The sequence below is a fragment of the Salvia splendens genome, chromosome 11 (genome assembly GCF_004379255.2).
Source record: "Salvia splendens isolate huo1 chromosome 11, SspV2, whole genome shotgun sequence".
Taxonomy (NCBI): Eukaryota; Viridiplantae; Streptophyta; class Magnoliopsida; order Lamiales; family Lamiaceae; genus Salvia; species Salvia splendens.
The window spans coordinates 22,883,306-22,898,302 of NC_056042.1; the positions used below are offsets into that span (position 1 = coordinate 22,883,306).

At 40.9% G+C, this 14,997-nt stretch overlaps 1 protein-coding gene across 1 annotated transcript; it reads right to left on the minus strand.

Moving 5' to 3' along the window:
• Positions 1 to 6,425: 6,425 nt before the first annotated feature.
• On the minus strand, positions 6,426 to 9,658 carry LOC121756502 (P-loop guanosine triphosphatase YjiA-like). Its single transcript, XM_042152057.1, has 10 exons — positions 9,337 to 9,658; positions 9,063 to 9,128; positions 8,551 to 8,731; positions 8,186 to 8,382; positions 8,012 to 8,062; positions 7,786 to 7,877; positions 7,557 to 7,615; positions 7,049 to 7,137; positions 6,855 to 6,959; positions 6,426 to 6,770 (listed from the first exon to the last, which is right to left on the minus strand). Exons 1-10 carry the CDS (start codon positions 9,598 to 9,600, stop codon positions 6,633 to 6,635), a joined length of 1,242 nt encoding a protein of 413 aa, XP_042007991.1. The 5' UTR covers positions 9,601 to 9,658; the 3' UTR covers positions 6,426 to 6,632.
• Between the last annotated feature and the right edge of the window lie 5,339 nt (positions 9,659 to 14,997).

Consider the following 14,997-nt stretch of genomic DNA (forward strand, 5'->3'; position numbering starts at 1 on the left):
TCATCAGACCAAAGACGAGTCCGGTCAAAGATGTTTATTTCATCAGACCAAAGACAAGTCCGGTCAAAGAAGTTTACTTCATAAGACCGAGGACAAGTACGATGAAATTTTTTCGCTAAGCTGTAAATACACAGTGTTAGAAGCGAAAACAAAAACAAAATTTCATTTTCAAATCTTGTTCGGCACACAACTCCGCTACCCTACAAGATGGCGTTACGCTATTACAAAGGACTATTCTACTGTCCAGGGTTGCTAAAGTTGAGCCATCTATTCACAAAATCCTCGTGAAGCTGAGTTCGGGCGTTCCAGGCAGCTGCAGAATAAGCAGGTCGACGAGATGCTCTAATCGACCTGCCACCTCTTCTCTGAGCCCGGGAAGCCCTAGCACCTCGGCGGCGAAGAGTCTCTTCACGAAGCATTTGTTGATCTTGCTCACTCATAATCACAGCTCCTCTACGAACTTCAGCCTGTTCTCGTCTTGACGTTTCCGGCTGTTCCAGAGTTCGTTGCTGACTTGGAGTACGGTTTTGAGCAAGTGAATCAAAGGTTTGATCTGGAGTGCGAGCATCTGTTGGCACGATATGCCGAAGGAATCTTTCTATGGAGGGGCGCCGAGAAAGAACAATGTTGTACCGAGAAGCCCAGCGCCGCAATGATGTCACGACTTGTTGGCAAGCCGAGCTCTCCAGCGCATTGTTCCTCCGGAGTACATTATATTCCTCCCACAGTTCGTCAACTCGACTCTGAACATCTGATATGGTCATTCCCCCGCGCACACGGATGTAATCCTCGTACGCAGTCCTCTCAGCAATGGTCGTATTCAGCTCGGCCTCCAGATCATTCTTATCGGACTCTAAGTCCTTATTATCGGCATCCAGCTTCACTAAACGAGCCAGAAGCTCGTCATTCTTCGTCTGATCGGCTATAGCTCTTTTCTCAGCTTCGTCTAAAGCCGAAGAGTACAGCCGCTTCCAGTGAAGTACCTCCAGCTCCTTGAGAGTTAAGAATACAAAGCAGCTACGTCAGTTCGGCATTTCAGCTTACCGAGCAGGTAGTAAACCACAACAGGAGTAAGAGAGTACGAAAGGCTATACGAAGACACAAGAGCAGAAAGAAGAATTTTTTCATTCATAAGAAAAAAAAATTTTTCTATACAAGGAGGGCTTCAAGGCCATTTTACATAAAGGAAGAAACTAAACTAAGAGAAGGGAGACGAAATCATACTTCGCTAGCTTCGTCTCCACCTTCTCGGTGAGGTTCAGCTTCCTTCTCTGCTTCAGCTTCAGCCTCTGCCTCCTTGCTCTCCCCAGCCTGCTCGGCGCCACCGTAGCCGATCTGCTGCGTCTCCTGATCGGCTTCCTTCTCCGGATGCCCGGCTCGCTCGACTTCGGCCTCCCGCTCCAGCGGCTCGGCCTCACCCTCTCCGTTGTAAGTCGAAGCGGGTGAAACGGGTCCCACGGAGGCAAAGATAGCCTCCAGGTTCTCGTCCCGATCAGCTCGACAACTCCGGACTCGGTCTGCAGAAAGCAGGACCGAAGATGAAGCGAGCTCCTCAAGGAGCGGCAGATTCTGAAGCCGAGCTGCTATCTCTCGGCTGTACAGAGGCAGTACGACGTCGGCCCCCTGCTCGCCCTTATCGGCAATTAGCCTTACCAGACTACCGACAAAAGCCGAGAACTGGCTACTCAAAAAGAGTTTCTCCGTGTAAACACGGAGAGCCTCCCCCTGGGCAACCACGGCGGCAGCATCACTCCGTTTCGTCTGCTCTCGCTGGATGACGAGCTGGTTTTTGGCAAACTGAGCTTCATCCTGGGCCGAAATCCTAGCAGCTCTGGCTTTCTCAAAGTTTGCCTCGGCCTGCTCGGCCCGGTGACAAGCAGCCGCCAATTTCCTCTGCATCTCAGCATAGTCGTTGGACGCTTTGGAGAGTTCGACGGCGACGAGCTTGGAGAGCATATCGTTCCTCTGAAAATGGATAAGGAAAAAAGTCAACAGAGGGCACCAAAAATACAGGACAGAAGCCAAGCCAAAGAATCAAGAAGACAATGCACCTCGGCGAAGTCCGTGGGCCATAAAAATGGCTCACAGATATGCTCCGAAGGAGGCGCCAAGACCACGTCTTTCTCTGGCGCTCTCGGGGGCTTCTGGGTCTTCCCCTTCCTACTTGCCGAAGTCGACTCCGGCTTCTTTGGACCCGAAGAGGTCTTTTGCCTCTTCGGATTCTTCTCGGCATCAGGCGCCGAGTTGGTAGCCTTCTCTTTCTCCGGCTCCTCAAGCTCGGAGGACTTTCGGATAGCCTTATTCAGCATGAACACTGCCAAAAAGCAAGAAAACAAGGTTAGTTTTCTTCGTTAAAGCAGTAGAGCATAAAGATAAAGAGAAATCCTCACCCTCGGCCTCTTCGTCCGAAGACGAGATATTGAACACGAGGTCGCCCTTGACGAGCTCAGTTTCCGAATACTGTTTCCTAATCATAGGAATCTTATTGAGCTCGCCCTCGAGCTCGGCCAACGGTTCTAACCGAGGATGGGGAATCACGGACTTCGGCCTTCTCCAAGGAAAGCCCGGAGCCGAAGTCCTATTATAAAAAAAGAAACGGTTTTGCCATTTCGGCCACTTGGTTCTGCAGAAGGCCCTAAAAGGCTGTAAGGGGATCAAGTAAAACCAAGATCCCTTCCTTTTAAACTGGAAAAAATTAAGGATTGCCCTCAGAGACAGATCCTTATCTAGCCTACGCAGTTCGGCAGCAAAAGCCGATAAGTGCCTCCAAGAGTTCGGAGTCACCTGACCTAAAGGGAGTTGAAAAAAATCAAGAAGCTCTACAAAAGGTGGGGGAAGAGGAAAACGAAGCCCGCATTCTAAGCAGGCTTCGTAAACGGTGGCATAACCCTCCGGCGGGTCGTTAGCCCTATGATCATCGTCGGGAACCACCGCCTTCCCCCCAGGTAAAAAATATTTCTCGTGAAGGGATATCACAGTATCCTTACTCAAGATACTGTGAAAATACTCTACGGTCTTCTCCCCGGATTCTTTCCGGCTAGAAGACCCCTTATCCCCTTTCCTACCGCTACCCGACACCGAAGAAGAAGAAGAAGACATTTTTCTTACTTTTTGAAAGTGAAGAAAGTCTGAAGAAGCTCTTGAAAGCGGAAGAAAATTTCTCGAGAAAGAGAGAGTATAGAAGACGCAACAGCAAAGGTGTTCAAATGAGGAAGAAAGAGCATATTTATCAGATTCGGCGAAGATTTCAAAATCGTCGCACCGTTTCGAATCCCACCTTTTCAGGATTCAACGGCCGGATTTTACTGTCGCATTTAATGCAGTCACATGCAAGGCATGTCCCCTGACGTCAGCCTCCCCCGTACTTTTATCCAGAATACCGAAGTGACTCGCTTCGCCGAAGTGATTCACTTCGTCTTTCGGGGGGGGTAGTGATGGGGTACGAACTAAACAAGCCCAACAGCAGTGACGGCCCATCAGCCCAAAGCCCAAGGAAGAGTATGAGTTCGGCATTACCAAAGAGTTCGGAGGAGTTCGGCATTACCAAAGAGTTCGGCCTCAGCCTACAGCTCGGTAAAAGCCAACCAATCAAGCTCTGCTCTTAGGTCGGCATCAAGCTCTACTCTCAGATCGGCAACCAAAGCAGTTCGGTCTCAGTAAGAGTTCGGCCTCAGCCTACAGCTCGGCAAAAGCCAACCAATCAAGCTCTGCTCTTAGGTCGGCATCAAGCTCTACTCTCAGATCGGCAACCAAAGCAGTTCGGTCTCAGTTTTCGACCGAACAAGGAGTTAGTGGACCCATACAGGATTTCCACAACTTCCAACACACCCACTACCACGTGGCGTCAACTCAGGCCACGATCTTAGGCCATGACCTACACGACCTCCACGACCTAGAGTGATGATGTAAGCCACGATCTTAGTTCAATGTATAAATAGAACTTAGATCTGGTAGAAAGAGGTTAGAATCTCTCTAGAGAAATAATCATATAGCAAGTCTGTGTTGTAAGCTGTAATTCGCAGATCAAGCAATACAAACCTGCCCCCATTTCTCCCCGTGGACGTAGATTTACCTCAGTAAATCGAACCACGTAAAATTCTCTGTGTCGTAATTTATTTTTACGAGCATTCATCATCATCAAAAATTCGCTGAATCATCAGCTCGCGAGAGCACGCCACGTGACGTGCTGTGGTGTCGGCCGCGTATGACAATTTTAATTTATTTATTTTTGAAATTAAGATCAGTAAAAGATTTAACTTTCTCAAATGTTAATGTGTTTTTCGTTTTTTATCATCCAATTTGTCCTAAACTAATCTATATATACCTCACTAATCACATAATCTTTTTTGCAAAAAAAACTCATTATCTACTTCATCGCTTAAAATCATTGTAATTTTAGAATTTGAATTATGTCATTTTCAAAAAAAATTATAATAAAATTTTCAAATTTTGTAATAATTTAAATTAAACTTATTGGGAAAAAAGAAATGAAATTGGTGGAACTCATGAAAATTTAAGAGTATGCACTTGAAACACTAGTAGTTGTATACTTTAAAAAAATCATTTATCCGTTTGAAACACTAGTAGTTGTGTACTGTTGGATTTTTTGTTTGTAGTGCATACTTTGAAAATTTTTGTTCTTTAACTTTTCATATTATTGTCGATACATTAAATTTAGAAGTGTACTTTGTTGGTAAAGGGTCCACAACCGAGATCATGCGTTGTAAGATACTATTCATCAATCTCAATTATTAGTTGTTAAGAGCATTAGTGGAGCGCCCTAAGGCACGCCACGTCATCAGTTTTATCATCATACCCCCACCTGCAGTGGGGCGCTCTAAGGCGCGCCCTATGACGCGCCACGTCATCAGTTATATTATTGTTTTGTTTAATTAATTTAAATGTTTTCAAATATAGTGTGCAAACGAAAATTAACAAAAAAAGAACAAGTAACTAAAAACCGGCGAAGATTGATTAAAAAACAAGTTACACGATTCAAGTTTACACAAAAAATCGGCTAATCTACGCAATTCCCAACTTCCGACGCAGCTCATCGATCAACGCCCGAAGATATTCAGCTTCTTCGGGGTCCGTACACTTCTTGAGGGTCTTGTGCATCTGCAACATCGTCCTCGCAATCGAGGCTGTTGCCAACTGGTCGTACGCGGCGGCCGTCGAGGTCAGGGTCGGGGTCGGGGTCAGGAACAGCGATGGGGTTGCGGCGGTCGAGGATGATGTCGCCGACGCCTTCCCCTTGGCCTTCGCAGCCTTGACGCCTATGGGACGCCGGGAGGACATCGGTGTCCCGGAACTCTCTTCCTCCGTGTACGTCCGGTTGAGGTCAACCAGACGATTACCGCTGTCGCTGCTCGTGTAACCACCAGATTCGGTGGTCTTCGTCCTCTTTACCGCCCCGGTGTGCACAATCCCGCCTTGAAACTTCTGCTTGTTCCTCAAGAGCGCCCAGATGGCCTCGTGCTTGAACTCGTCATACAGGGACTGGTACGACAACAGCGCTTTGGAGCGCACGTCGCTCAAGCTCTCGCCGCTCCCCTGCCCCCACGCGCACTTCTCGTACTCCGCCGAGAACAGGTTGATTTGCTTCTTCACCTGGTCCTAGTGCTTGCGGAGCTGCTCCCGTTGGCGTTTGTACGCTCTCGGCGGCTTCGCCTCATTGTAGCGCTCGACAATGCGCTCCCAGTACGCGATCTGCCTCTGGTTGTTCGCGAATATCGGGTCCTCCGATATATCCACCCAACACCTCGCCAATATGAGGGTTTCATCCGGCGCGTAGTTTGTACGGCCGGGGGCGTACTCTTCACATACTTTCGAAGGTGGCAACTTGTACGCGCACTGCCAGTTCCGCTTCTTTTTTGCTGGGGCGGCGGATGGGGCGGCCTCGGCGGCGGCGCGGCGGGAGGGGGCGACGGGTCGGTTTGGTGACGGCTCCATGTCAGACAAATCATACGATTCCGTGTTGAATTCAGGATCGTACTGCGTGTTAGCGGCGAATGATCGATATTCGTCGGGTTCTGTACCCGGCCAACGCGCCTCACCACTTAACAGCGGACTGTTGGGACTTGATGAATCCATTTCGTAGTAATAAAAAATGTGAGTTTCGAGAGTGGAATCGCGAAATGAAATGTTACAAATGAAGGGTATTTATAAAAAAACCAAACCGCGTGTCATCATCCGCCACCATCGTCCGCGGAGCCCATAATGAGGCGGACGATAGCGCGGACGATAACCTATCGTCCGCGACATCGTCCGCCGCTCCCACAATGGCGCGGACGATAGCCTATCGTCCGCGCTATACGCCGCGGACGATGGATTGACCGTGAGCAACGAGAGCGCCCGATGGCAGGCACCCACAATGGTGCCATCGGGCGCCCCATTGTGGGTGCCCTAAGTGTATTTCGTCAAACTTTATGGAACTGATCATATTTTGTAAGAAAGTATTTTAGCAATAGATGTCACGTGTATTTCATTAAGCTTGATGGAACTGATTATACTCTCTGCATCTCCTTCTAAAAACACCCGGCCGTGAGTTTCCACCTGCAAGTGTTTCGATCAAACTCCAACGACTGGCTTTTATCTGTGAATGACAAAGCAGATGAAACGACAGCCTCTGCTCAAACTAAGCAGCCATTGAAGCCTTTTCTCAGGGCAGTTTCATCCAAGTTCCTCCCTATAAACACAAGTTTGTTTGTACGTTTCTCGTCTGGCCCCCATTCCTTGCCCGGGCTTCCATCGAAAAGAGCATGGACTGCCTGTTAAGAGAACATATTGCGTATCAAAATTGTGTGATATCAAGACTTTGCCAAGGAACATCGAGAGTTGAAGAAGATGATGACCTGGAATACATAGCGCTGCTCAGACCCACTCACTGACAATATTCCTTTCATCCTGTAAAGATCATCGCCTTTCTCTTCCACTAATGTATCGAGCCAATCATCAAGCTGAGTTGAGTCACCAGCCATAGCATGTTAACAACTTGGAATTGACTTCCAACTATAACTGATATTAGAGTAGGAAGAGGAACCCTTACATAATCGAGGTCTAAGGTCCCTTCGGAAACAATGCTGACACTGGAGACGGAAGAGTCATGTACATGATCTTTCCCTTTGTGATGATGCTCTGTAAAAGGATCTCAAGTTAAAAGAAACATACTAAAAAACAAGTAAGCCACTAAAGCTCGACTGGAAAAAAGAAAATGTAAACCACTAAAGCCTGGAATCATAGCCAAGCCTACAATGGCAGGAAATGTATTCAATAAAGCAATATTCATGAACTGGTCATAAACTGAAACAAAGGGAGAACACGATGACAGACTGGCCTAGCTTAGATTTGCTCAACTCAGCCAACTATGCCAAGAATTGATTGCCTCCAATAAAAAAGCATTGCTTGTATATAAGTTTACCTCAAGTCATTCACGGTTTCTCTTTTACATATGTTTTCTGTGTTTGTCTCACGTATCTCAACATAGAGTTTGGAATAAGAACATTGAACAATGTATGAAATCAAGACTAAAACTAGGCAAGTTATATCATACTCACCATGTCCAGTTTCATGATGATGAGAACAATGAGAATCTGATTTGACTTCAGCTTCAATCCTGCACAACATAATGCGTTTAAATATCAAAGGAATGGTCTGCTAACTATGATCACACCAATGTTTCAATTAGTGAAAGGTGAGATTTAAAACACACACACACAAACACAACAACAACAACACCAGTCGCAATCAACGATTTCACTTTCAAAGAAGATGAAGTTATAATACCTGTCAAGATCATAACCTCCCACTCCTAAAACAAAGTCCATGTCAACTAACCCATATTTCGCTTGTTTTATTTGTGCCATCCCATTGATATGCTGAAAAATGAGCAAATATCATGCTAGTGAAACAAATAAGAGTGAACTAGATATTTAGGCCTTATACTTTTCATCTTAAGAACCTTTGATGATAAATTCTTACATAAAGAACTTGAATAAAAAAAAATACATACCTTAACTCTTTTCATCAATAACTCCACTTCAGCCTCACTAGCTAAATCTGTCTGCCGATATTAACAGAATTAGATAAGTGCAAGATCCTAGAACTTATTGAAGCTTTCCAAAGGACGTATATTGGCTATAGATGAAAAGTATGAATACTTCATATAATTTGAAAATATCCATACTTTGTTTATAATAATTCGGTCAGCAAAAGCGATTTGTTCGACGGCTTCATTCACCACAAATCTAGGCTTAACTTCATTTAAATGTTTGATTGCATTTACAGAATCCACTAAAGTAACAACCCCGTCCAGTTTCACATGACGTGAGAGAAGCTCGTCGCTGTAAAAGGTTTCAATCACAGGACCAGGTTTCGCAAGACCTAAATAAAAAACATCACCTCATCATATGTCAATTAGTGTGAATTAGACAGAGTCGTGAAGAGATGAATGGACAAAATAATCAACAATACGTAAATTCTACAAGTTTCTCTGCAAGGACGCAAATAAAAAATAGCACCTCCATACCGAAATTCATGCATTTAACATACCAGTTGTTTCAATAACAATATGGTCAAATTTGTCTCGCCTATTCTTCACCAACTCCAAGAGCATTTTGACAAGATCTCCACGCACCGTACAACATAGACAACCATTATTTACCATGATAATCTCCTCGTTGGATGAAGAATGGCTAGCAACTAGCGAGCTATCAATATCTACTTCACCAAACTGCACTCAGCATGTATCATAAGATTAACCTCAATATAGATAGTGTGACATTAAATATCATAATTTCCCAAAAAGTTCCTCTTGATTGATTCGTCTCTTCTCTTTTCAAAGATGACAAGCATCTAACTATATGATTTTGACAGAGCATCAAACTCTCTGCATCTTATCCTCGTCTTCGGGGTAGAGACACTAATTCTGGTAGCTCTGCTTAATTACTTAACTACTCAGGGAAATGAAATAAGGTATAGAATCTTATTATTATACAAAATATACAGTCCATTTTTCAGAAGTTGCTTAGTTATATGACAAGAAACGAGCAACAAAGCCATACCTCATTCTCTATGACAGCAATCCGCTTTCCATGTTGAGATGTCAATATATGATTCAAAAGCGTGGTCTGCATCGGTTTATCGAAATTACGACAAAGTTCAACAAACAAAAGAGCAGTATCCTCATACATTCAGCAGTGAAATTTAAAGAGATCGATACTATAATTCCACAAACTTAAATAGACAAACATTTCTCCTTTCAAAGGAATTACACTGACAGAGAGAGAGAGATGTCGCATCGGAAAAATAGGCACGCCTTAAGAGTTGATAACGCACCTTTCCGGAGCCAAGGAAACCGGTGATGACGGTGGCGGGGACACGTTTGTCGAAATTGAGAGCGGCGGCGACGGAAGAGTTCAAGTTCTGAGTGATCGATTCGGATGCGTCGGTGGAGAAGCTTCTGGAAGGGAAATTGCTTCCCTGAGAAAGGAAAGAATTGAAAATTACGGGGAGATAATTAGCTAAGCGACATGGTGCGGGAGAGTTGAAGAGGGAGCGGGGTGTCGTTTTGGCTAGCAGGAATGCTACAGCAGCTGCCATTGGAGACTTTGAGATTGAGCTTACAGTTGCAGAGGAAGTTTAAACCCTAAACCCCAAAGGTTTTCTTAACAAATTTTTTAAGATGAGAGAAACCCATTAAATAAATAAATAAAAAAGGTTTTCTTTTCCTATTTTTCTTTTGTTTTTAGAAGCTTTTTTGGTATAACAAATTTGGTCTATAACATTTCATAATATCTTTTGAGATTCGTCAACTATGATTTAATATTAATTTAACTATTTTTTTATTATTTTCACTATTTTTTTGACCAAAGTATCCTCAGCAATAAAGGTTATCTACTCTCTTTTTTTTTATTAAAATATACTCTATTTATTCCATTAAAAATTAAACGTTTTTCTTTTTAGGTTGTCACACTAAAAATAAAACGTTTCATAAAATGGAAACATCTTTATCTCTAATTTTTTTATCTCTCTTACTTTATTCTCTCTTCATCAACTCATAAAACAACACTATATAAAAACATGTGTCGATTCCCAAATGTTGCATATTTAAGGGGACGGAGGGAGTACTAATATAATTTATTTCTTCTTCTTTCTTCATCTCATTTCTTCTTTCTAATTTTTTCTTTCCCTTCACCATAAAAGACCCTATTCCAGAATACCTCAAATATAAAGACCCCAAAATATGTAATTTACTCTATATTCTTCATTAAAATATGTAATTTTGTACCATTCAAAATTTCAGTCCAAACAAATCGCCGCCTCAAAAATCATAAACCTCATTTCAACGATCCAAAATCTTGAACCAAGATACCCTAAATATTCAATCTTTCCATAAGCAATTCCAAAGAGAAGTGAAAGAGCCATGCATGAGGAAGTGTGTTTTGTAGAGAGAGAGAGGTGTTGAATATATTGTTGTGTGGTGGAGGAGCATTGTTCATAAATTAACATTTGTCTTTATGGCAAAGGAAAAGAAAAAAGAAGAAATTGGATGAATAAAGAAAGAAAAATAAATTAGACATATTTTAATGAAAATGAGAGGGTAAATTGAATTGCACTTCATGGCTTTAAGGGCATTTTCGTCCGAAAATTATTGAAAAATAGCGAAAAAGTAGTTGAATTGATATTAACTTATAGTTGATGGACATCAAAGAGATATTATAAAATGTTACCCACCAAAATTGCTCATTTAGGATAGTTGATGTACTAAAAAAGATGTTCTCTCTTTTTTTTAATACCCCATAGGTTTTTTTAGCATAATTGTAGAAAAAATAAAAAAGAGGAATCTACTTTAACCGATATGCCCTTAGGCACGGCCATACATAACATAGAAATCACACTTGGAAAGGGTGGACAATTAGTCAGAGCAGCGGGTGCTCTTGCGAAACTGATTGCAAAAGAGGGAAAATCGGCCACATTAAAATTACATTCTGGATAGGTCCGTTTGATATCCAAAAACTGCTCAGCAACAGTCGAACAAGTGGGGGATGTTAGGGCGAACCAAATTTAGTGGTATAATCTTATGGTTTGTTTTTTGCTTTTTGTTTTGTTTTTTTTAATCTCCTCGAGCTTTTTTTTCCTAATATTTGGGCATGTAGTTGAAAGTGATACTATTAATGTATCATTGGTAGGCAAAGTTGCAACTGGGGGGAGACTCGAAAATTTTCAAGTTGACGTATTGTGAACTTCTCTCCATCCCATAGAAGCAGACTAATTGAGGTTGACATAAATTTTAATGCATAACTCGTAAAATAAGAGAGAAAGAGAAAAAATAGTTGAAATTATGTAGTAATGGTGGGACCCATAAAAAATAAAGTAAAAGTGAGGAAAAATTTTTGTCATAAATGAATATGGACTATTTGTATGGGACGAACGGAAAAAGAAATATGACTTATTACTATAGGACGAGGGAGTATAAAAAAGTCTATGAACGATTGAGTTTGCATTTAATAAGTACTTATTGCTTTATTAATGGTTTTCGATAATGACTTAATTAATAACATTTGAAGTATTTTTACACTATTTCTACTATTTTTGCCCTTTCTTCACTTTTTAACTTTGAAAAATATTTTAGCATTTGTGTTTAATATTTCTATCGTACCCTTCTCTTTATTCTTCCATTTCCTCATTACTTATTCATTTCTTTTATTCTCCATTTATTTTTATTTTAGTTTAGTTTAACAATAAATATTCAATACACATAAAACTAAAGATACTAATAAAAGCTTTAATTTTATAAATATATTTTAAATAAACTAAAATAAAAAAAAATTATACAAAATAATTTGTACATGAGTGTTTTGGCAAGATTTATAGTTATGTACTACACAAAATATATTTTCGTTATATTTTTAATAAGAAGAGTAAGTATATATGAACATTGTTAATAAGAAGAGTAAGTATATATTTTAGTTTAGACTAATCCCACTGGTTCAAGGCCTAGCACACGTCGGTCTACGCGGTCAAGCCAGGAGGTAGTATTCAAGATCAATCTTTCACTTGTCATTTCCTAAAAATCCAGTCCATCTGACCGGTTTGTTGTTTGTTGTAGACCAATCCCACTGTTCCATGGCCTAGCACACGTCGGACCAGGACTCGGCCGCAACGCTGTGGCCGTCGAGGGGATCAGGATTGAATATGCGCGGTGGTCAATCTAACCCTGTTGGTTTTTGTTTGTGGCATGTAAACAATGGTGTCTTGAAGTCTTTATGTCTAACATTAATCAGATTTTGCATACTATGCTTGGTTTTTGTTTGTGGCTTGTAAAACAATGGTGTTTTGACTATGTTATAGGAGAAGGCCCGTGTACTACATATTTTAACTTTGTATGTAGGATGGTATTTCACAACAAGGTTTGTACGTCGGGTGTTATTCATCCAAAAGTTTTGTATGCATGGTGGTATTTCAACTGAACATGCGTACTTCAGTTGTGATTATAAAACTAAAACTTCAAAATGTTAGTATGATGTACTTAGGCGGGAAATTCCAGTCGCTAGTGTCAAAATTCATTCATACACAATTAATAGTGTCACTTGTTCACCCCGTACCCGTATACTTCAAATGGAACTTCAAATATTTAGTACCAAAAAATCCACCCTTATTGCTTGAAGAGAAAAAGTGTTACCATTACATTAAGAAAATAATTACAACTCATAAAAATGATATTACAATCTTCAGATTTCGGGCCTTTTTTTTGGTTCTAACAATTTCTAAATTAAGACGTGCACACTCCTCACTCTCCATGCTCAATTTTAACTTCAGATCCTCGCACTCGTCACTTTTCATGCGCAATTTATCTTCAAGAACCCCTTCCACGATATTCTTGCAACGGAGTTGTTCTTCAAACCTGTCTCGTTCGAGCTTGATTCTTTGAAAGTAAGTGTCTTGACTTGGCGATAGACCCGCATCAAACCAACGGAAGAATCTGCATTCATCTTCCTTCCATATTGGACAACGATAGTAACGTCGCCCAGGATTAGCATCCGTCCTAGATGTCACAAGCTCGGCCTCGAGATCGTGATTACATATCACAATATGTGGACGAGGCCACTCCCAATTGAAGCTTGCCCCGAACGATTGAGAACTTGAAGAAGACATTGCACGAACGTGGTGAATGGGAAATTAAAACCAAACATATTAAAACTTATACGACATTATTTATGAAATTAAATTTTCCAAACAGAATAGCCTGGTGAAAGCAGTATAACACACATAACACACGTAACCCCTAAATTGCCAGATTCAGCTGCAAAATCCACCCAAATTGAGCTACAAAAAGCACCCAAATGGGTCAGAGTGCAAGTTTGCGATCTCAAGCTCAGCTATACAGAATGAATTGAACAATGAGTATACGACGACAGGGACCACACGCAGTAGATGAAAGAAAATGGGAGGATAAATTGAGGTGAGAGAATACAACACACTTTCATATCCTTCAAAATTCAGATGTAGAGGGAATTGCACAGATTAATTCGACCATCAACAAATAAATGCACAATACAATTCGAAGGACGAATTTCATCCCAACACACATAAACCCTACATTGAATACGACTAAATTCAGCTGCAAATTCCACCCAAAAAAAGACCCCACTCGGTAGGGATAAGACGACGACAGACAATGGAATGCCGATTTTCATTGCGAGTTTGAGAAATTACCTAAATTGAGTCACTACGACGAATTATTACAGTTCATGCTTGAATTACAGTGAGAGGAGGAAGAAAAGAAATCAATTTCAAACATTTAAGAATGAATGCACAGTACATTTAAGAAATTAATTTCAAACATTTGACTTGACAGCGATGCAGACATGTCTTCAAAAGTGCAGCATCGGGCAGAGTATGCCTGCAACGCACCTGTAAAATGTCTAAAATGCCCTGCAAGCTATAAGGGTATTGTGGTCCGAAAAATGGCTACAAATACCTGATATGTGATTATGTTAAACGCCAGAGTCCTGTGGCGATATTTTTAAACGTCGGGGGTCTGGAGTGAAACAAATGGAAAGGTCAAGGACGTTTTATGTAGTTCACTCTATAAGATAAATTTCTTTTAATTATTTTACAGGTAGATGTAAAAAACATTATTAGACTTTGTATGGTTATTTTGGTAGCAGTTAGCAGTCTAAAAATAGCATATTGTTAATAACATTTGATTGCATGATAAAGCTAAGGGGAAACACAACACACAAATCTTTTCCTTTTGTTCTATAAAATATACATCTTCCCCTCTACTTTCGAAACCCCGTTGTTCTTTCCTCTTCGAGAAAAAGGAGGTACGTATTTAGTTTCTATAATTCTATTATGTGTGGACATTTGTTTATGTGCCTTAAATTCCAGAAAATTACAAGGAAAAAAGTAATTTAATTGACATGCATATTTTTTTTTAATCTAGGATTTCGTTCTTAATTACAAAACCGAATCGATCAATTTCATTTATTCTGCATCCATACCCATACGCAGGGGCGGAACTACATATAAAGGGGAGGACTCTAGCCACTAATGAATCCAATGTTTTTAAAAAATTCAATTATAAAATTTTAAAATGTTGTACACATATTATAGTATAAAAGCCTATTGCTAATCTAAATTACTTGAAAATATATTTTTAGATAAAATTTAGAAAATTTAGCTCATATTCGTATTTATTTCTGCGTCCGCCCCTGCCATACGCTATGCATGTCAGATTATATGCAGGGGTATTGCGAGATTCCAGCATGTTCAACCAAAATTTTTTATACTCCTATTTGTTTAATTTAATTTATAGTACTATTTGATTTTTAAAGAAAAAAAATCAATTCTAGCTTTATGTGTTGTCAAAGTATTCGATATTAGATAAATGTTTTACCAGATATAATCCTCTCATTCAATCCTACAACATCGGCAAAACATCAAATTGATGTTAAGTTGCTTTTTGTGCGATTTAAACATATAGTAACATTC